The 23,272-nt window shown below is 39.3% G+C and overlaps 1 protein-coding gene across 7 annotated transcripts in view; it reads right to left on the bottom strand.

Moving 5' to 3' along the window:
• The window catches only part of IPCEF1 (interaction protein for cytohesin exchange factors 1), an 82,889-nt gene that overhangs the window by 35,847 nt on the left and 23,770 nt on the right, over window positions 1-23,272 (bottom strand). For 2 of the 7 annotated variants that reach the window (XM_050314744.1, XM_050314742.1), the window contains exons 1-3: window positions 8,214-8,252; window positions 2,378-2,414; window positions 1,550-1,719 (exon numbers count right to left, since the gene is read on the bottom strand). In XM_050314744.1, coding sequence (XP_050170701.1) covers window positions 1,550-1,719; window positions 2,378-2,414; window positions 8,214-8,237 — 231 coding nt within the window. In that variant the 5' untranslated portion in view covers window positions 8,238-8,252. Of the gene's footprint in view, window positions 1-1,549; window positions 1,720-2,186; window positions 2,332-2,377; window positions 2,521-3,003; window positions 3,061-8,213; window positions 8,253-23,272 lie in introns of those variants that run through there. The other 5 variants (XM_050314743.1, XM_050314741.1, XM_050314745.1 and 2 more) reach the window with 4 other exon arrangements.

The raw sequence follows: 23,272 nt of genomic DNA on the forward strand, positions 1-23,272 counted from the left end.
ACCGTTCTCAAAACTGCTTGCCCAGAAGTACACAGATTTCTAAGAGCTGATATTAATAAGGGTTTGTGAGGTATTAATGTTGCTGGGGAGTATATCTACCAGTCCATGTCTTTCACGCAAAGATTTTGCAAGCACTGGGGGAAAAAAAGCTTTTAAATTCTTTTTTTCCTCTCCTACTTTTCCTGTTTCTTTTCCTTATCTCATGCATGTATTTGATTTAGTCTTGAAGGAAATCTGTATCAGGCTACTACAACATCATAAAAAAACAACAGACCAAGACCAGCAGAGTTGCTTTCACTTGTCCCCAAAAAGGAATAGCTAATACCATCTTTAAGTACAAGTCAAAATTTTTATTCTGATTAAAACAAACAAAAAAATACATGAATCAATCAAACAAAACAAAAAACCACTTTAAAAAAAAATAACATTATACCCACAATGAAGGGAGAATGTGAAATACTGTGGACATGAGTAAAGCTTTTTTTTAGGGAATGGGGATTTTTTTAATGGTTTAAACTATTTTATTTGTTCTCTGAAACAGTTAGCAAGATTTTTAATGGGGATTACTGCAATAGAAATAAACCAGTGGAAACAATTCAGATAGCCTTTGATTTTTTTAAAATACTCTAAGAACTAATAAGGGTTTCTTTGAATTTTCATCCTTTGCTGGGCCTGGGACATGCTGATTTCCAGAGAAGCTCATTTGCATTTAGGGAAACTGATGTCTATCCACAATTCCACACTGAAGCTCCTGAGCTTCAAACTACGTTTTTGCTGGCATCCCCTAATCCTCTGCATACCCTAATTCTGGACTCTGCCACTTTATCATTTGAATGTGCTAGGAGCTTTTTAGGGGTAGCAGTACAAGAGAGCAAAGGGAAGGAAATAATTCTGTCTGAATCTTCCTAGAATGGGCAAGACATCCTTTCTGCCCAATCAAACAAGCCTGAAGTAAAGCCAGCTGTTCTCTAGTACTTGAAATGAAAAAAGAAAAAAGAAAAAAGAAAAAAGAAAAAAGAAAAAGAAAAAAGGAGGAAAGAAAAAAGAAAAAAGAAAATAAAAAAGGACAAGAGAAAAAAAAAAACAGAAAAAAAAGAAACAAATCAGACAAATAAACAGAATAAATTCCATCTGGAAAGGGATGGAGAGAAAAACAGGAGAGACACTTCTGAAAATTAAATCTATCAGAAGTGAAGAGGAATTCGTGTTTCGAGTCTTGATAGCAAATGTCTACAAACTGCTCAAACCAGGAGAATCTTTCCCAAATTCAAAGGCCACCAGTAACTTCAAAGAACAGCTTTTTACAGGACAGAACAGACAGCAAGTTAGCATTTCACAAGTATTTGCTGAACTAAAAAACACAGTTTTCTGCATATTTCACATTCACATATACAATTCCCAGATCACAAGAAATGTCAGGACTGAGAAATAAACCCAGTTATTTGTACTCCTCCGGGATGCATCTATACTGTGACCACAGCTTCCCTTGTCTCAGTCCCAGCAGATGCTGTTTGCCTGGCACCCAGAGCTGGATGTGCGCTGTACTCACCAGCTGACTGCTGTACCAATACAGTGATGATTCCTTTAGCACACACCAGAACTTTTTCCATTTGTTGCCAATGAAAGCCCCTTTTTCCTTCTTTTTGTAGAGCCATCCTTGGCAATCCGCTTGCCCCAGCTCTTTGCACGATATCCTCCGTCGGCTCATTATAAAGAACCCTGTGCCATTAAAAATACAGTGTTCTGCTTTTTTAAAAGTGCATTACCAGGAAAGATGTTGCTGCCAATTAAAGATGTCAGTCTTACTTAGCAATCTCAGCAAATCATCCAAGCATATCTTAAAATATACTTAGAAGTCATTCAGTTTTATAATGGCTGTGACAGTAATACACATTCATTTGAAAAGCATGCTGATGCTCAGAAACAAAATAGTAAGCTATAGATAATGCGGATACTAATTAATTCTAAGATACACAAGATGTTGTAAATTAAAAATACATCCTTTGATCCTTTTAAGAGAAGCATGCATATATTTTCCTTCACACAGCTGCACTGAAAAGAATACATCTATTTAAGTCAGCCAGAGAAAACTATTATGCCAAGTACATGAAAACCTCTAGTGTGTATCTCTGTGCAGGCAGCTGATTCTAGCTCACTGATTACCAGCTTTGATTCAATTAACATACCACAAGGATTTAGTCCAAAGGAACAGCCCTTTGTCATTTTTTTCAGAATCAGTTCAAGAATCAGCGGAGTTAAAAAGCAGCCTTCCACCAGCTGAGTAGCAGTACAATATCCTCACCCTCCCAAGAATAAGACATAGTAAGAAAATAACAGAGGAACCCGTGAGAGAAGAGAAAAAACAATCTCTCGTTACCTTGACTTTTCTTTTTTGCCTTCTGACGCAAAGGAACCTGTAAGAAATGCAGGAAGGAAAGAAAAGAGGAAATTTCAGATTGTGTTGCAACATTTGTGTAGAAAGGGGAGGGGGAAGATAGAGAAGGACGTGGTGGTGATGCTAGTGGTATATGCAGGATAGAAACACATAACCCACTCACTGCTGAAGGGACATTAGTAGCTGAAGCATAAAACGTGTTAATTAAAATTGATGTATATGTAGTTGAGCAAGAGCAAACATAACTCTATTACATGTGTCTGTCTACTAGTGCTTCCTGTTCTGCACCCACAGGCAGCTTCTGCTTTGCTGTGTTTGCCTGAATTGTATTCTGCTTTTTGAAGTTAAAAAAATAGAAGTTAAAACTCCAGCATTTTAATGTTTCATTACTCTCCATAAGGCAGATTTACAAATATGGAAAGACTGAAATACATGCCAGGTGACTGATTGTCATTTAGCTCATTCTAAGAATTTTTTTAATTTAGTGTAGAGGGTGTGTTTTTTCCTCTGTAAGATTTTCATAATATTTCTTAACAAAACAAAACAAAAAAAATCACACAATATATATGGAAGTTTAAAAATAACAAAATTGTATCATATTTACTCACTTGCAGTCTAGATATTTCATCCTGCATAAACACATGGAAAATGAAACTAAAACAGAAGACCACAGACCAAAAAAAGAGGTCACTGAAAATGGAAGGTCTGGTTTTTGGACTAAATTCTCCCCAGACAGGCTGGTTAGTTGTGTGATTGTGGACAAAGCACTTGAATTCTCCTTGCTTCAACCCTTCCATCTCTAGTGCAAGAACTAAAGCATTCACCTTTTTCTATTTTTAGGAAGGTTTTGAAGCCTCTGGATGACAAATGCTGGATGAAGTGACGTATGATTTAATATGCTGGCCACAATGTTGCTATGCAAAGCCGGTAGCTACCTGATCCGCTGCAGAGCTACACTATGAACATCCCTAATGTAGCCCCTCTGACTTTCCAGCTTCTCAGGAAAACCAAACCCCATTTCATATTATTCTTTAAAAATTTGGTGGCTCTTCTCATAGGCAAATTAAAGATGACTAAAGCTAGACTGTCTGCAAACATTAATAGAAGAGATCCCTGCCACCAGTGTTTACAAGAGCTTCAACTTTCCCTAAGCAATAATCCTTGCAGCATGTATCACACAGTGCAGAATGCGTATTGCCGTTGTGTGCTTATTTGGTGCCTATTTGGGATGACCTGAACAACATGCTTGTGGGAAACTTTACCAGAAATGAACAATCCCAGACTCCTGCTTAATCACTGCATATTCTTTTTTCCTTTTTTTCTCTTTTTTTTTTTTTTTTTAATTCTACCACTGCCTTTTTCTCTCTCAGACTATTCTCCATGACAACACACAAAGAAAAGCAATAAGAAAACACATCAGCTCTCTCAGATTCTCTGTTATATTCCCATCCTGTGCAAGCCACCCTTCATGTCTTCATGCCAAAGAAAGTAGTGCCCTGGTGGGGACACATGGAAATAATACATGGCCTCAGGGAATCAGCGGGTCACACAGACAAACTAATTACCTTCCTTTAGAGCAATCCAAAATAATATTAAGAAAAACAAATATGAATCAGCTCTCCTTGCACAAAAACTAAGTAGTAAAAGCAACATCACATCTTTGCCATGATACTGTAGTGAGGACACTTCATCTTTAACCAACATAAAGTTGTACAAGAGCTGAGACAGGATGTGGCTCTCTCTACACAAGTGAGGAAAAAGCAATCTTTCCACTAACCTTGTTGATGATCTAAAGCAAAATAACATGGTCTATAGCTCACCTGCCAAGAAAGAGTTAAATACCTATATTATGTAAATCATCTGTTAGAGCTCCATTTACATCAGACTGAGGAAAAAACTGATTACATAGTAAGAACTTTAGAGCTAGCTAAAAGAATTTACAAATTTACATTTATTATTTAGTGGCAATGATGGTATCCTGCTCCAAGTTGATAGGGGTGCTGAACCCACTTTTTTTTTCATATTTTGTGGGAAGGTCTGGGAAATTAATGGTGGAAGAAAGGGAAATTTTCTCAGCCAGCACTGTATTTACTTTGCCTGAATAAAATTAGTAATAAATCTTTAAGAAAATCACTGATGAATGAAACTTTTTTTAATTAAGATAAATTTCTAGTTGTCTTCCCCAGTATTCCTAGAAACTGAAGTAAATATTCAACAAATTAACAATCAACCTGGAATTTGGCAACTTTTAAATGTGTCTTAGAGCTGTTCAGAAACCCAGCTTCATCCTATAAAAAAATATCTGTTGTGCTCTGCACAAAAGGAAGCTCTTATCCCCAACTGCAGCAATAAAATCTGGTATGATTCACAAAATTGCCTTCCCAAATTTTGTTGATTTATAAACAAATAAAAACAACCTCTTTCTCCAAAGCACAGTGTTTGGAGTCAGACAGATATTTTATGAAATAAACAAACAGCTTTAAGTAAAACTGTTTTCGTCTCAAACCAATAGGAAACCTGCATTTAAATGAATCTACCACAAAATTCATAAAATGCCTCACCAGTAGAGTTTGGATTCAATTTTCCACAAGAACACAATGCATTAGCAAGTCTCCAGTGGCAAACCTTTCCTCAAGAAGTAAATTAAAGTTTTCCTCCTCTGAAAACTGGTTTATAAAAGTTAATAATCTTTTGTTCCAGTGAAGGTTAAACATTGATTAAGAGATACTTTTAAGTTTCACTCTTATAGACATTCTTACCAGTGCAGAACAGAGAGAAAACCATTTAAGGCAGAGTTACTACCAATAAAACCAATGGTACCAACCAGGGGCATAACAGCAGTTTCAGATATAAATGTACTGTAATTGGCAGATGTAGGCACTGGAACAATCTGAAACTAATGGTTTTGCTTCTGGCAATGATGGATGTTTTTCTATAAAGCTCAAGATGGGAAATTACTTATTTCATTATCACAGGTTCAACTGAAAACCAAACCAAGAACAACAGATCTATTTCTATCTTTTCTAGTTACCAGGGAAAATCTGAGAGCAAAGATTCTCAGAAAAGTCCTGAATAATTGAAAAACATACAATTTTGTGCAAGACTAGAGAACAGGTTTTAATCTTTTTTGGTAGGTTTGGGTTTAGTGAGGGCTGAAGAGGATGGAATAATGATCCTGCAGAACAAGAGAGACTTTAAGCTTGCTATCCATTACTCCTCCACTTAGCAAATACACTCATGAGCCAATTGCAAAGGAACCTGTACAGCTGTGCATTATTCACAGCCACTCCTGTGCCAGGCAGGCTCCAGTCATGAGCAAAAGCATGAGAAAAGATCACAACTTCAGCAGAGACTTCTGACAGTTTAGAGGCCCTATTTTTCCACAGAATCACAGTATGACTGAGCTTACAGGGCCTTCAGGAGGTCATCTAAGTTCACCTCAAACCTGCAACTGATTTTCCAGGACCACATCCAGACAGGTTTTGTACATCACCAAGGGTGAAGACTCCACAGTCTCTCTGGGCCACCTGGGCTCAGTCATCCTCACAGTAAAGAAGCGTTCAGAGGGAACCTCCTGTGTTTCAGTTTGTACCCATCACTTCTAGTCCTTTCACTGGGCACCACTGAAAAGAATCATAGAATCCTTAAGGTTGGAAAAGAATCATAGAATCCTTAAGGTTGGAAAAGAATCATAGAATCCTTAAGGTTGGAAAAGAATCATAGAATCCTTAAGGTTGGAAAAGAATCATAGAATCCTTAAGGTTGGAAAAGACCCTTAAGATCACCAAGTCTAACTCTCAACCTAGCATCATCACCATGCCCTTTTCTTTGCACCCTCCCTTCAAGAATTTACACACTGATAGGATTCCTCTGAGCCTATTCTCCAAGCTGAACAGTCCCAGCTCACTCAGTCTTCCCTCATATCTTGGATGTTACAGTCCCTTACTTGTCCTTGTGGCCTTTCATTGGGCATCTCCGGTACGTCCATGTCTCTCTTGTACTGAGAAGTCCAGAACTGGACACAGCGTTCCAAGGGCAGCCTCACCAGCACAAAATAAATTATCACCTCCTTTCACCTGCTGGCAATACTATGTCTAATGCAGCCAAAGATACCATTTGCCTTCATTGCAGCATGGGCATGTTTCTGGCTCATATTCAACATGATGTTCACCAAGACTCTCTGGTCCTTTTCTGCAAAGCTACTTTTCAGCTCTGTGGTCCCCAGCATGTACTGTTTCCACTAGCAGTATCATCTGTGCTCTAATGGAATAACAATATGGGATAGAATCAGAGGGCTGGACAGGCTTTGTCAGTCTCTCCACAAGATCCTGGATTCTGGCTCCTACCAGGCAACAAACCTCTCTAGATGGTTGGTCAGGTCTACAGAGGGATGCCTCTGTCTCTCACAGGAGGGACTCCCCTCCTGCAATGTCTCATGATTTCTTCCTGGTAGCCTTGCACGGTTTACATTTAGGTGAACCAGCTCCTTTGCTAGTAGGCACATCTGGCTTCGATTATGAGACAGTGAACATATTTTGTAGTTGTAAGTTCTTAGGAGGAGTAGGAGCCTTTGTCTTGGTACAAGAAATAATCAACTTCCATCCTTCCCCTTCTGCAGAAGTTTTGCCTACATAGGTAGTGGGGGGTAGACAGTGCCTACTTCTCCATTGCAGGTGGGGACTGATGGTCTTCAAGCTGTTTTGTCTCAGAGAAGACCCTACCTCTTTCCATTCCATTTTCTGTGATGCTGTACAGTCTGCACACTCCCTCCTTTATCTCCTTCACTTGCCAGCACAACTCCTCCAAGACAGCACAGCTCCTGCAGGACAGAGGGCTGTCTCTCCCGGCCTCAGGGAGGAGTCCCTGACACCTCCTGCAGTCTGGAACTTGGAGGGCTGCAAGCCCCTCTGCCCCCAGCAAGCCAGTCTGTGTGGAAGCCTCTGCCCTAGGAGGGACAGCTGTTCTTACATCTACTGAGGAAGCTGCCCTATTACCATCATGCCTGAGTGCAGCACAGTTTCAGCTGAGCCCCCCTTATTTTGCTCCTCCTTCATGCCCTGCTGCACAGACCGGTGAGTCTGTTGGCTGCACTCAGGGTAGGTCCCTCCTGACCACCACTTAAAGGGTGATTGACCCTTCCTAATCACAGGGAGCTGTGTTAAAGGCTGCAGGTGTCCTGGATCTGGGGCAGCTGCCAGGAACAGCCAAGGATTACACCAAGGGATGCTTCTGCCTAGAGACTGAAGGGCTTGCAACATGCAAAGTCCCCAGGAGGAAAAAATGGGGTGAAATAGGTATATGAAGCTGTTTCAGGGGAAAAAAAGCAAATGGTTCTCCAAGGAAAAGCAGGGGCATTGGGCTAACAGTGAATACCAGGATTCATGTCACATGAAGTTCAACTCACAGTGCATGAGTCTGAGAAGGCACCAAAGGCAGCTAGGATCTACAGTTATATTCTACAGATCTGAACCTTTCTTGAGCTTCCTAAGGGCTAGAGAGATGTGGCTAAGAAAATCCTTTGCTAAGCTCATGTATCTCACACTACTGTTTTCTCATCCATTGAAGGGTAGGACTTGGAAGTGAGGGCACCCCTGGTATCAGGCACATGTGGTAGATCTAATTTCATCCCCAGAGCAGAACTGGGGCAACCTCAACACTTGGCCTGGCCTATAAGCAAGATCTTGTTTGGATATTGATGCTGTTCACATATCCTATTCTGTTGTGCTGCTCACAGTCTTCTATGATTGCAAGGATACAATCCCAAGATACGACCTCTTCAGCTGATCAAAAACTCTGACATAACTTCAATTATACTTACGAGAACATTGCCATCAGCTTCCATGAACGGCTTCAAAGCTTAATGGAAAAGCTGTAAAAAGAGAAAGTTTTGTGGACTTAAACTCTGTATTATATTTTCATATAACAGAAATCTAGGTAGTAGAGTAAAACAAAAATTTTTTGATGCATTTTGCTCTGCCAACTCTGCCCTCTGACTCCTCCCACCCCCTCAAAAAAGCCCCACTTTTCCAAAGATAATGCTATGTGAACTGATTTTACTGATTTAGAAGTCAACAAATGATAAGTAACACTAACTCAAAGCTATCCAGTCTCTTCTATGAAAGAGAAGACTATATTTATTATATAGATATAATAAAACTCATGGGTGTGGTTGGGGGGTTGCTTTTTGCTTGTTTGCAATGGGTTTTGCAGTTGGGTGCAGTTGGGTTTTTGGGGAAAATGCAGAGAGAATAAATAATATTGGGAATGAATTATTTTTGTTCATTTTGGTTTTAATCTTAAAGAAATCTATAGGATTTTGATTTCTGCTTAGGTTGAGTAATTCCCAGTGTTTTCTGGGAATGTAAATTAGGGACCCTTCTGGTTCTCCTGCATGGGATGAGACCTCATACTGGACTACCCATAATGGATTGCAATTTTCCTTCCTGGAGACCAAAATCTGTGCAGTCCAACAGTAGCCACTAGAGTTTATTTTCCAAAGACATACCCAGTTAGTAGTTACCTATTTAAGTGACAGATCAGGTGATTTCATTTTGCTAACACAAGCACTAGTCAACTCCCTGCATGATTTTCCTTTGGTTGGTAGAATGGACAAATGATGAATTGGTGCAGTGTACAAGTTGAAGGAACACCTACCAGTGTTTTAATGCCAGCAAAGTTCCTATAAAATTCACCGCTCCGCATGTGAAAGAATCATTGAGGGAAATGGGAGAGGATACAAGACTCTGCTGAAGCAAGCAAGAAAGGATTTCCAGAAATGGAGCCACACTTCAGAAGAATTTCTAACAAGAACTTTTTCCTTTTACTAGAACTAGTTATTTATGTGCCACTCCTTATACATAATATTTGTTTTAGTTGGAAAATAAAATCTTCCTACGTAAAATAAAAAAACACCTACTGGCTTCCAGCAATTTCAAACCAAAAATAGAAAGGCAAACAAATACATATTTTTCTGGCTCCCCATCATTTCTGTTCAAAAATAGAAAGAAGCACTTTCTATAAGTGGCTCAAGTTGAAGTAATATCATGATGAGGAGAGATGTTATGACCAATAATTTCAAGGATGTTTAGAAATCATACCTAGTATAAACAAGTAGAGGAAACACCTTTCGTTATACAAGCACATTAACACTGAGCCTCAAACACAGAGCCAGAAAGCAAGGGAATAACAGATCATATTATTGCAATTATTGAGACTTGTGGCCTCTTTCCTGTCATTTCTTCATTTTATGTGTGCCTTGGGTTTGGGGAGGAACTGTACAGCTTTGAGTCAGAAACAGTACCAGGAGCAAGAGGAGAAGCGCTAGTTAACTGGCAAGGAAGCATTTCCGGCAGCATGCTTAGTGCCAAAGGAGATGAAATAGATTTCAGCAAACCCTTCTCAGTGACTTTAACTCAAATTTTTGTTTAGTTTCCAGAAACTGGATAAGCGGTCTTTGAGCCAGAATCCAGCTTTCAAAGGAAGCATTGACTTCTGTCTCATTATAGTTGAGTATAATTTATTATTCCCTGTGTAATGAAAGATATTTTAAAAAAATCACATGTTCACTATAGAAATAATTCTCAAACATTTAACCTGAATTCATTTCTCCTAAGTAAACCCAACCTGAGTGAGATTAGTTACACTGTGTAATGGCCTTAGGATTTTTATATTCACTCAAGTATACTCAACTGTTGCAAAACTAACATTTCAGAATAGCATAACCTGTTTATCTCTGCACTACAATAAAACAAATCATTCCTTTCAAGTTCATGCAGGTGCACAGTGGAAAAGCCATCTATCCTTTCTAAACAGTCGGGTAAATTAGGAGAAGGAGCCAGTTAAATGTGGCCACTCAAATAGAGCTAGCTGATACCCACCTTACTGGATCACGAATCTGTAGGGGCTGTCTCTGTGAACCATAGTCCCCCATCCCCAATAATCTCCTTACATAGGCTGCAGTTGGCATCCCCTGATGAGCAGTGCCTCTCGCTTTCCCTCTGAGCAGTGGTAGGTGGTCACACGGTGGCAGCCCAGAAGCATGCTCAGGGCTGGCCATTTTGCCAACAGAAAGAAAGGCTTCCCACCCCACAAAAGCTACACCTAAGCTCAAGAGCTCTGCAAGCCTGTGAGAGTTTGGTAAGAGACAACACTTGGCTTCATACCATCAGGAGGATGTCCTGTTTCCTAACTGGAATAGCTGCAACAGGAGAAGACTTGGTCCAGATCACCACATTTCACAGAACCCATAGTGCTGTATTAACAGACTGGAGACACACGTATATATCCTTGTCCTGACTCAGGTGGACACTGAAATTGAAGTGGGGTATCACTCCAAAGGTGGGTGTGAGATTCTAGCTCTCTTCATAAACCTCTCCATTTGCAATAAGAAGAATTCTAGGAACAGAAGGAAAGGAAAACCCTCCAGCCTACAGATTAAGGCACCCACATGGAAAACGTGCAACAGGATTGCAGTCTGCTGTAACGAATGTTCAATTTGCTAAAACTGAGAAGTGGAGCAAACCAAAGAGAGAAGATAAAACAAGGCACAGTAAAACCTCTCCCACTTCAAAGGACTTCATAAACAATAAACCAAACTTGAACTTCTCACTTTCTGGAAGACAAAACACAATGGATGTACTGGATAAAAGCAAAGGGAATGGATTTACATTACCAGTTTGTAAACCATACCTACATTCCTTTGGCTTTTCTCAGAGGTGCCCAATACAACTCATTTAATTTCAGTCTAAATTGAAGACATTATGTCAAATGTTGTTTCAGCTAAAAGATTTCTAAATCATTTTTGAGGGCTTTTTTATACTAACAACTGAATAAATATCAGTGTGCATAGCATTATTAGTCTCACTTCTCTCCTGCAATTTCAAGAGGAGTAGTAAACAAGTAGGTACATGAGTAATGGCTGATGCAACAAATGTGGAAACACAGCAAGTGTCTTACCAGAAATATTTTGCAATCATAGATAGTCAAATTGACTACATCATCTCTTTGGAAATAGATAGAAATATCGCTGTAAAGATCAAAGGTAATTTGAAAGGATGGAAAAAAAGAGAAGAGTTAAAAAAACCCAAAAAACCAAAAAACAAAAAACCACCACACTGAGGTTCCAATGACTCTAGCTGCAAAAATCAATCTTACTTCATTAGTAATATTCCTCTCAGGGAAGTCAAAATCCACAAGGCCTGATTCTGTCTCTTAACAATTACAAGCTACAGCAAGTACATCAATCTGCAATGATAGCACTATAACTCTGCCAGACATGCCTTCCAGGCATCCCACAGATGACATCCAGAGTGGACATATAGCTTCCGGCTTCTGATCAAAATATTTGAGACATGCAACATGACTCAAACTATTTGTGTTGCTGAAGCACCTTAATTGCACGTAGCTAAGCTCCTAGTCTGATGGCATTGACACAGACTACTCAAAAAGAAAATTTCTGCCTTACCAAGCTCCAAGCCAGGGCTGTAGACAACCTGGAAAACAAGTTTTAAGCCTTCTGTTTATATTTCTCACATTGATCACCAGCTTTAACCTCTATGCTTTTTTCTATTTATTTGGCTGCCTGCAACAATCTGCACTTCAATGGGCAATGAATTGACAGGCGATATGAAACTAGTGACAGTGTTACAGAAGTTTCCCCCAAAAAATCAATTATTACTTAATCACATACCTCACCAGACATTAGGAATTTTGTTGCCCCAATTTATAGCAGCGCTCGAAGCACTGTCCTGTGGCAAGGAGACAGCCTTACATAATAGTCCTAAATTATCACATTACCTCCAACTGGTGTTCTTGCAACAATGCAGGGGGAAAATAATCACAGTGATTGCATGCTCATAATTTTCTCTTGGCTTACTAGAGATCAATTTAATCTGACAGAACCTTACCATTAACCACTAATTAGTCAGATCTAGTTAATTACTTAACTGGTTAATCAGCTGTCTAAATCAACTGCCTAACTTGTACAAGGAGTTTCTTGATCTGCAGATTTTCTCTCTCTTACTGTTTCACCAGGGAAGATGGATATTAAGCTTTGTGCTTTGCCTTGGGGCAGTGACAAACAGACATTAAGGCACTTTTGACAAAAGTTCATGGACCATCCCATCCTGGATAATGTGTCCCATCCACCCTGGTCCACATGACTCCGTGTTTCCAAATTGCGGATGAAACTACAGATTCACCATTAGCATCAGAAAGAGCAAGTCCATTAAAGATTAGTCATAAGACATATTTGTCAAAGTATAGCTTCAGCTTTGGCCACAATGAATAAATTTAAGCTTGTTGAACAAATGTTATACTTCGAAAAGACAAAAGGGTTCTTTTCACAGGCTTAAGAGCAAGAAACTGCATTTTTCATATCTAATGCATTATATTTCAGAATATCTTTGGTTATAACATTATTTTTAAATGCATTTCCTCACCTGCAAGCAATTCAAAAAGACAATTTCTGACTCTGTTTGGGAGAAGGCCAGGAAAAACTGGAACAAAGTTCACTGCTCCTGTGCTGAAGACAGAAAGGGTCTGGAGACATCACCCTGCTTGGATCACAGCCAGGTCATGTGAGTCCAGCTGGGAAGCCCAAGAGCAGCAGGTTATACATACTGACAGCTCTGAGCAAGCAGTTGTAGGAGTTAAAGCTCATTGCCTTCAGGAGGAGAGAGGCTGGAAAGAATGAAGAGGTTCAACAGAAGACACCTCAGTGGCCTCACAGACCAAAATGAGAAATCAAAATGGCATGCTTAACAAAGTCTGGCTGGCCCAAACTCCTTGAAGTGTTGAACTGTTTCCTACTGCTGCTATGTTTGAAGGCTAAGGAAGAGTTTGCAGAAACACTGAGTGCAACACTGCAATTCTTAGTGCCTTCCAATTGTCCTTTTTTCCTGTGGCAGGCAATAAAAGCAGGCAAATTTAAGTTGGCTGCAGAAATGGATGAAAAGCTAGTGCAGTTAAGGGGAAAGTAAATACTTCAGGACTGGAGAAGCACTTCGCTGGTGTTCTGCTCTCTCCCAAAAAATGCACAGCTTTCTGCTGTCCCAGAAGATGAAACGCAGAAAGGAGGCAGGAAAAAAAAAGCACAAAGCCTATAGCCACTCCTGAGACAACCATCTAAGGGGTTTCTGGAAGCAAATCCCTTGCAAAAAGATACAGATGAGGGGAGAAGGACAACCATTCCCTTCTCTGTTTTTTCAGAATAGTATTTCAGCAAAAACAATTTTGAGAAAACACTGCAAGGCCCAGCACATAAAGAAAGAACAAGGGCATGTTTAGCCCCAGCACAAAGGTACAGAACTGCTGCACTACTTGCAAACATGGATTTTCACAGTGACAAGAACCTGGGACATACTCAGTGGAAGGCAGTTCTTTCTGACAAATATTTGCTGTCACAGCATTGCTGAAAGTTTATGCATCCAATGGAAATTAAAAATTGAGAAAATTGTGAGTTTGGAGGACAAGGTTCAGAGGAAAAAAAGAAAGAGAAAAGGTACTGTTATCAAAATGAATCAGATTTCCTAAAATAGGACTAATAAAAAAAAAATTGTGCCAGATAGAGCTGACATGGGTATACTGCCTGGCACACCCCAGATTTCAGCTCCGCCCTGTGCCATTTCAAGAATACACTGACTTCATGGTCCTTTGCCCAGCACAACACAATGGTATTTTCCTTTTGGAGAATTTTTACTTTTTCCCACCCAGTAGTCATTGGGATGAAAACCTTCCTGGGAGGCAGGACTCCTCAAGGTGGGGAATGGCCTTGCTACAGCCTCACAGCACTGCCAGGCTGCCCCAGAAGGGGATCAGTCCCCACCCACACATCTTGAGAGTGGGGATAATTTGATCTAAGGCAGCAAAGCCAAGGCTAGAGAAAAAGCTCTAGCTCTTCCCCGTGTTTACAGGTGTTCTCCAGGGCACTGTGGGTGGTGGTTTCTCCTCTGTCCCAAAAATCAGGTTACCTGAGCAATATTTCCTGAGCTGCCACCCTGATGAGTGATGTAACAATGAAATCCAGTTCCCATTACAACTGACACAACTGCACTGTAATATATCAGGATAATAGGAGCATGCTTCAGGCTCCTACATTTGAGAACAAAAGGCCAGCAAAAATTGTTAGTTTGCACTCTCTGAAGCTCAGAGGTGGGTCTTCTTTCTCCCACTCAGGTAATGCTCATTTTACCGACAGCACTATACAAAAGGCCAGCATTCATGCTTCCAGGGAAGTATCAAGAAAACAAGTTTTAAAAATGAAGCAAAATAATTGTGCTGATGATTATGAGAATGAAATAGGAAAGAAATAGCTGGGGTATTTGCTGCTTCTTCCATCAACAGCTTCCCCTTCACATCCACAAAGTTCTTAAGAAACTGAAGTTTTCAGAGTCCTGTTTGGTTCCTCATTAAAAATCAGGAACATTGAAGAATTTGTCTTCATCCCACCCATTACAGCACACAAAGTGCATGCACTCAAACATCACCTCTGCAAGAGAGCAACCTCACTGGGGAGAGGTATAGCAATGACAAACTGCCCTGGCAGGTTTCACCACAGGAAGGTGGAACTGCTTCTGCACTACAGAGCAGTCTGGTCAGCCATACAGATTTGCATGTGGTCGTCTTTTCCCCATGGCTGAAAGGCATTTCCCCAGGAACAAGAGAATGGAGAAAACCGGACTATAGCTTCTCCAGAGAAATTTAGCCAGTGTCCATTCCTCAGTTCAACATCCAGGTCCACATGGTCTTATATAACATAAAATTTCTCCAAGGTCCAGGACAGGCAGGCCAGCAAGCTGGACAGGCAACTGAGAGCCCAGTGCTGTTCTCATATCTCTGAGTTAGACCAGATATGGACTTGTGAGAGGCAAAAAAAAAAAAAAATCACACCTAGAATGAAAGCTCAAAGGTATGAGGAAAAGGTACTCTTAGAAGTACATTGCCCTGGAATCCAGTATAATTATCAGTGGCTTGCTTGCTTCGAGACTATTTCAGTAGTAGATATGGTTTCCTTTTAAACAGATTAATTCTCATTTTAAATTTCTACCAGCCATATTTACTTTGACTTACGTTTGCAATATGCAAGAGAAGAAACCTTCTTCACCACACAAAAACAGCATAGTAAAAAATACCTGTTAAATGATAGTCCCTCACCAGTGAGAAAAGGGGGTCCTGTACATGGTGGATAGCATAACAAGCTGGTTGGCCCTGAGAACTGCAGTAAAACTTAAAAAAAACCCCTATGACTGGTTGCAAATGATTGCTGCAGTACTTATCTGCAGCCTTCAATGCCTCTAGGCATTCAAGATTTACTATAATTCTTGCTTCTTAAACTGTATAACTTTTGCCAGAACATCTGCACAAAGAAATAAATCATTAAAGATGACTATTTGCTATCCCTGCAAATGCAGATCTGACTGCATCAGACACTTGTTTCTTGAATCTTATAGAAATTAACACTTTTCTGTGCTTCTTTTTCTGTGGCGTTGCCCTCATTGTAGTAAGTATTATAGTAAGTAGTGAGCATTTTCTGAACAGAGAAATCAATGGCAGAGCTATTTACATAGAACTAAAATCTGAACTTGTTCTTTCACAGGAACAATTCCTAGATTTTCCCAGAAGATCTGGATTTATTTTTTTTTTTATGTCATAAGCTGTATTTCACCAAACTTTTGCCCTTAAATTCCACCATATTATGGTTCTCATAACACTCTACACAAAGTTAATCTGTATCTGTCTCTCATGTTTCCTCTGAGGAGAGACTTCCTCTCTTCTATTTTTCTTCTAAAATGTTTTCAGCCGCTTACCTCCTTTTATATTTAGGTAAGTGTATTCCAATATAGAGCATCTCCATTTTTTAAAGTAATTGTTACATACATATCTTTCCAGTTTTATATAAGAAAAGCTAATAGTAAAAATAAAGTTTAGGCTTCTCAGCGATAAAAAATTAGTAATCAATACAAATTAAATTTAGTATTATCACCTATTTATTGGAAAAGTATACCTCATAGTAACTGCAGCCTCAACAGTTACTTTCACTTTTACGATCCTCTTTAAGTAAATTATTTTAACTTGTTACTTCAGTTTTCCCTCTCACGCCATCTGCCATTTTGGCAACAGAACCCCCATGGCAGTAAAAATAATTAATGGGAGGTAAATGCCTGGAGAAAATCAACCCCATGCTTGGTATTTCCCATTGCAGCAGAGCTCTAATCTATACCAGTTAAAGAGTCTGAGGCTAGCAGAAGGATTTGAAATGCCTATAATTTTAATTGTCCCAGTTTAAATCAACTCACTTGAAGACACAACTTTCCAGAGTTTTTCTGACACTGGAAGAAATGCTGTATTTGTCTTCCTAGCTGATCTCTCAGGTTTTACTCAAATAAGTGCCGAAATGCATCCTGTTTCTCTTGTTCTCATGCCTTCTGACCAGATATTAAAAATTAACACATCTCTTTTCAAGAATTCTCAAGCACAACAAGGTTATAATACTCCTGTCTTGTTAATGTCTTATAAAAGATTGGAAAGATTGAAAGAGCACTACCAAATTAGGATACAACTCCTCTAGGCATATCACTGGCAGAACGCAACAGAATTTCCCCCTCATGCTGGGTGGTGATGCCTTTTGGACATGCAGGTATGACCAAAAACATCTCAGTGAGCTCACAGAGGTCCAAGGGGAACACCTGAATACAGAAGTCATACTCAGTACCAGTAAGAATTTTGCTTTTCTGGGCAAGAGCTGCTACTGTCCACCTTCTTTTTTTTTTTTTTCAGTGATGAATGAAAAACTTGGGGTAAGTCTAAATGTGAACAAGATAAGCATCATGCTGAAATGACTTTAACATGTCAATATGACAGCCTTATATCCCATCACCTACTGTAAGATTTATTACACTAAGTTGTTAACACTATAACCATGACCACAGATTTCTCATCTTCAGGTTATCATTAGTTCTACTTTGTACTTGTCTTCCACAGAGAATCTCAGAGAAACCAATTTTTTCATTAAAAAAAATTGCTCTCCACAGAGATTTTATAATAGAGTACATAACAAAATTTGTTAGAAACTATGAAGTTTTCAAGTCTTGTTTTCTTACCATGAAAGAAATCAAAGGACATTTTTTAATATGAAAATATTAGATAAAATGTCTAACAGCTAAATTATTATTTAGAGTAAAATATTTTTCCTGTTGTATTTCTTTACAATATTAATTCCTTCCTTGCTGAAACCTATAGCCCAACACAGGATGACAAAAACGTGAAATGGAATCAAGTCACAAAACCATGTGGCTTGACAAAAAGTTTAATATCATGGTATGACAAAGTTTAATATGTCCTGATTTTAAATATTTATTTTTAAAATTATATTACAGTCCTTAAATTTCAATTCTATAACTTAAATTCAACTAAGCAATAATATGAAATTCACCCAAATTCATAAGAAGGTTGGCACAAGAAACCCACTTCTCATGAAGTAGACAGACTTTTGACAATCAATCTGTGATTTCTTGAGACCAGTGAGGAAGGAAAAAATCCAAGCTATTCCAAACCACTCAGAATACTCACTCTCAATATACTTGTGTTGTTGCTTTTCATTAAATGTCTGCCAATCCAGAGTTTAAGCCACAATTCTTAGCAGAAGAAAGTGAGCTGACCACAGTAATAGGATAAAAGTGTGCTGAAATATTGACTTCAAGGTAGCCAAGGCTGAAACTCCACAGAGCTTTATAAGTCAGGCCAGAAGGTTGAGCAGCTGTTCAAACTAGATGTCAAGCAAGTTTTCAGCACATTTCACAATGTGTTGCATGTGCAACAAATATGTTCCTACTGCGTCATATCATTAAAAGTGGAAGAAGGGGAAGCAGCAGCAGAGGAAAGATACGGCCTCTAATTGAGCACCCAGTGTCCTTGTACACCTACAGGCAGCAGTATAGGACCCAAATATAATACCATGTGAGAGAGTATGAAGTTATATTACAGCCTAAAAATAGGAGCAAAATAGCTCAATATGCTAAGCAGCTGCCTCTAAAGCTGTACTGAGGCTTCCATCAGGACACAAAAAGGCTAGAACACAACAACCATCTGGAAGTGTATCTCATCAGAAAATATCAAAGTGGAGGAACTGGAAAAAGCCCTAAGGACTCAGCAATTAACCAGTACAAGACCAAGATGTCTGTTCTGTGGTTTCAGGAACCCAAGACCAGAGCTAAATAGCTGTGATTCACCTTATTTCTAGGATTTTATCTTCACAATGTATCTTTGCTGGAAATGCAGTTTATGCTGGGTACAGACAACTCATCCAAAAGACAGAAAACTGCTGGAGGATCTTGCTTACTCCCGCAATGCCATGTACTACACGGCAATTCAGAATACAGATTCAATCTTCACCTCAGCAGGAAGAAAAGTGCTCTGAGTGTTGTGGTAGTACAGTTGGGCACAAGACTCCAGATAGAGAAAACATACAGAAGTCACAGCTGAAAAGAACCATTCCAGTGCACTAAATTCTAGTAAATAAATAAATAAAGATAATTTCTGTTTCTCCATTCCAGCCCCTGCCCTTCCCTCCTAATTTCCTATTTCGGTCATATATAAAGGGATGTTAAACAACCAGTGTGGGAAATGCTGCTTCTTAATAAGTACAAACATCTTCACACTGTTGCTTTCTGAGAAAATTTGACTATTTGACACCATCTCCTTTCCCCTTGCACTTTGTAAGATCCACACAAATCATTTAAAGACAGTATTAGGGAGTTACAGAAAACACAAACACATAAGCAAATTCCCGTGCGTCAGCTGAAACACATTAGCTATGAAAGACCTGTAAGGTGAATTGAATTGCCTAGCAATTGCTTTTGCTTTAGATTAAGAGAAAATAAGCACAGTTAATATGACTCAGTTGGAATGAAATTTCAATGGTGCTTGTACCCAGAAGCTGCTCCTGGAAGAACTTTATAGACTTAGATAGACCACAGAATAAGAGCATGAGTTCTCTTGAGACCTTGCAAGAAAGAACAAGGATAACAAAGAGCTACAGAATGTAGCAAAGCAAGGAAATATGCAAAGTGATTTACAGCATTACCACCCAGAATATTGTTGAAGAAACTTTTCTGAAGTATTAGCAACAGGAATTGCACTATGCTTATTTCCATTATAATAGATCATGCGTCAGGTACTGTAGTAACAGGGAAGAAAAGATAAACTGGAACCAGCCAGGACCAGTTAAGACAGGATACAACAGTAGGATGTAGACAGGAATCAGACAGAATCCAGGATAACAGTGAGACTACAACCATCAGGACTGCATATTGGGTCTCAGCATGCTTGAGGACAGACATTGTCAAGGTTTGCATTAGTCCCATAGCAAATGGCTTTGAAAAATAATGAAAGAAAATACATTCAAATGCTTGTAAAACTAAGAGAGGGATCCCAGGGAGGGAAGGATCCCAGGGAGTTGAAAATGAGAGTTAAGGCTTAGTTTGTTCAATGCTACTCAGAAGTGTAAATAAATAAGATGGGAGAATCATCAAAGAACCAGAGCAAGAAAATTATTCTTGCAGTGAGTTTCTGAATTGATACGAGGTGGTGGAATTGCTTTTGTTAATGCCGGAGAATAGGAGACTTCAATAAAAAAATGAGATAATGACAACTTGGATAACAGTATATTGCTGCGTATGGAGAATGAAGACATTTGAAAGTTTTTCAAAATTTAAACAGTAATTTGTAAATGAGGACACAACTGAAAAAGGTGCTCAGACCACGATGTCATTGTCAGTAACGAGCAAGTGTGACTTAGGAAAGGCCAATGTTGATTATGCTGCTGGATCCAGTTAAAGGCTGAGCCATGACATATCAGAGAGACAGGTCAAACTCTACATTTGGTTAAAAAAAAAAGGTACCTCTGTGTTTAGGAGTAGATCTGTCCTTTATAGGAGGACAAGCCATGCTGATGTTTGTGAATAAAATCACTTGGACAAAAGGAGCAGAAGAGAAATGGATCAGAGGACAGTATCATTTATTAGACCATAAACATATTTTGAGGTATATCACAACCTTCTGAAAGGTATTTCATAAGTGTTCTTGGGAAACAGGTGGAGAACTATTGGCAGACAGAATCATAAACAGTAAGGTTTTGAGAGGAGATTTTCAGATAAAATTGAAGGTAAGTACTAGAATAAAATTATGGCAGAGTAGAGAGGGTTTTGTCCACTGATTTGTATTTAATAGAAGAAATAAAATCATGCTAGCTGAGGAAGATAGAAAGACTGAAGAAGGTTCTGGAGAAAAGCAAGGTAGACAAGTCAAAGGAAGATGAGCTCTATCCATATGAGAAAGCCATATCTACAGGAGAAGCAGTTAAAGAAGTATTAGGTGAGACAAAGCTATGTTCTTATGCTGATTAGTTTTTTCCTTCCCTCTTGGAAGCAATCCACAAGACCTGTTTGGAGAGAAAGGAGACAAGAACATGGGGAAAACTGAAAGCATATGCACAGAGAAAGTGTGACTCAGCTAAGCCAGAGGCAGAATATAGAGTTAGAGGAGTTACAGACACAGTCTATTCACAGGGCTTATGCCATAGGTGCCCCATAGCAAAAGCAAAAGAAACACACTGGAGGACAGCCAGACTGTAACTTGATGATAGGAAAGAGAAGTGAGCAATTAAAGAGTACAGGAGGCTGCAAAAGGGAAATATTTTTAGAAATATATGTGACTAAAGCATAAACACAGTGCACACACTTCGATGAGCTATATTTTTAGTTTCATGTACTGCTTTTCAGAGAAATTCTTAAGAGAAAAAAATGTGGCTTTGCTTCGGTAGAAGGAAACTAAGATGCAGAGTGGGGTAATAGATCTAATTTCACATGCAACATTACCTCAGTGCCCATCTCCCTGTCTAGCGACTGTGTAACATGCAGCATGATTTTATCAGCATTAAGTGACTCATCAGGAAGGCCATTTTCTGCTCCATCTTTATCCAAACTGGTCCTCATCCTACTAACCCACAATCAAGTCACTATTAGTTTAGACTGATCATGGGGGAGTGTGTAAGTAATGGCTTTGGGGGATAAGCAGAAACATCTAGAATTAAAAAGGACAAAACAGAGCATCTTAAAAAATGAGGAAGCCCTTCAACCTGTGTTGGCTCAATGCCTTCCACAGTCACCTTGCAGGGACTACACAGAGCTGGTGGAGAGGATGCCACGGAGAGGAGCTGAGCATTCAGCCCCCAGCTACCTACTCAAGGAAACACACTCAGAGAAGTGAGGTGCAAATGCTGCATTCTGGCTACTAGACAGCCCTGCAAGAAGTCGGGTCAAGAAATTTGGTCTTTGCACCAAAAGTTAACGTGAATATTAGCAGCCTGTCATTAATGGCTCTTGCCATTTGTGAAGCGAAACAGAGCTTTCCATCACCCTGAGACAGAAAACAGGCAGCAGTGAGGCAGCATGCTGGGCAAATGCATCAAGACAATGCAGCATTTGAAAGCAGAGAGCTTCAGCATGCCTGACTCGAGGCAGCCTCCTCATCCCACAGGACTTCTACCTGGTCATATTGTGTGCAGCTCTGTCACCAGTGTCAATGCCAAGAGAGGGGCACTGTGGCAATCTCCTTCCCAGAGGAACAGTTTTTGCCTTCGGAAAGTTTTATCACAGGGGAGAGTACAGAAAGGCCATTCTGTAAGAAGTTACAAAATAGTTTCTCCTTTTTGAGTTGTAGCAAATTACTGAATGTTTGGCATAACTGGCAGACAGGAAAATCCTGCCAAACTGAACTGAAATTCCTGTGCACAGATAATAAACCTTCTAAGAAACCCAATTAATACAACTAAGCTCAGTAAAGAAAGATATCACCCTACACTCCTAAAAGAACTTGTTGAAAGTAAGTAAGTAAGTGAATTATTAAACACACTGCTAATCTCTATTTTCCCTAAAGGCATATTTTGTTGAGGAAAACTTGAATCCAGAGCTAAAAAGCCAGGGGTTTGGATTTCCTGTTTCAGTGCAAAGGACAGGAAATTTTAATTCCAGCTGTCCTTTTGTTCATAATATTTGTAAGCCCATTCACATTCAACCCTTTTACCATGTGTTTACTCATTCAATTTCATGTGTATGAGAGAAACATTAAAGTTACTGTATTCTAAAATTCTTTTTACATTGAAGACAGAAATAACTCTGCTCATGCTGTCACCATAATACATTACAGTCTACTCCCATATGGCACCTTAAATTCTCATTACATGACACTAGAATTTCTCTTTTTTTTCTAGAAACCTAAAATCAATAAAGGAATTGCTTCAATTTCCACATTAAGTATTTGTCTTCACAAATATCTGATTTATATGAAACAGTCATGACTAGACTGTCACCATGTCCTTTGATGGATCTTAAAACATAACTATATTGAACATGTTTGTCCTCACTAAACAAACTAACTTCATTATTTCTAATTATTTAATTATTTTTTAGTGATCCATTTGCATTTTTTAGCCAAAGTGGAAGGCAAGGAGAGGGGGAAACGTGAGATCTTTTACACAGGCCTTTAAAAACCGGCAATTGCTTGCCAGAGTGAACTTCCTTTATTCATGAGAACTTGAGCCTTGTTTCTCACCAGCTAAAACTATACTGTCTTTTTTAAAGAAAAAGAAAATAGATTTGACTAGACAGAAGTAATTAACACCTGTCACTTAAGCAAAAAGAAATAAGCCACAGCCTTACCAGCAAGGAATTCTGACGAACAGCTGCACTTGTCCCGTCAGCTCCATGTACCTTGACAAGCAGAGAGGAAACACTCACAGAAAGCAGTTGCAATGCTGAAATTGCCCAAGAGGAAACTGATGCCTCTTTTACAAACCATGACTACACAAACCACAAGTTAGGC

This window comes from Myiozetetes cayanensis, unplaced genomic scaffold (genome assembly GCF_022539395.1).
Source record: "Myiozetetes cayanensis isolate MyiCay16 unplaced genomic scaffold, myiCay2020 scf2-11, whole genome shotgun sequence".
In the NCBI taxonomy this organism is placed as follows: domain Eukaryota; kingdom Metazoa; phylum Chordata; class Aves; order Passeriformes; family Tyrannidae; genus Myiozetetes; species Myiozetetes cayanensis.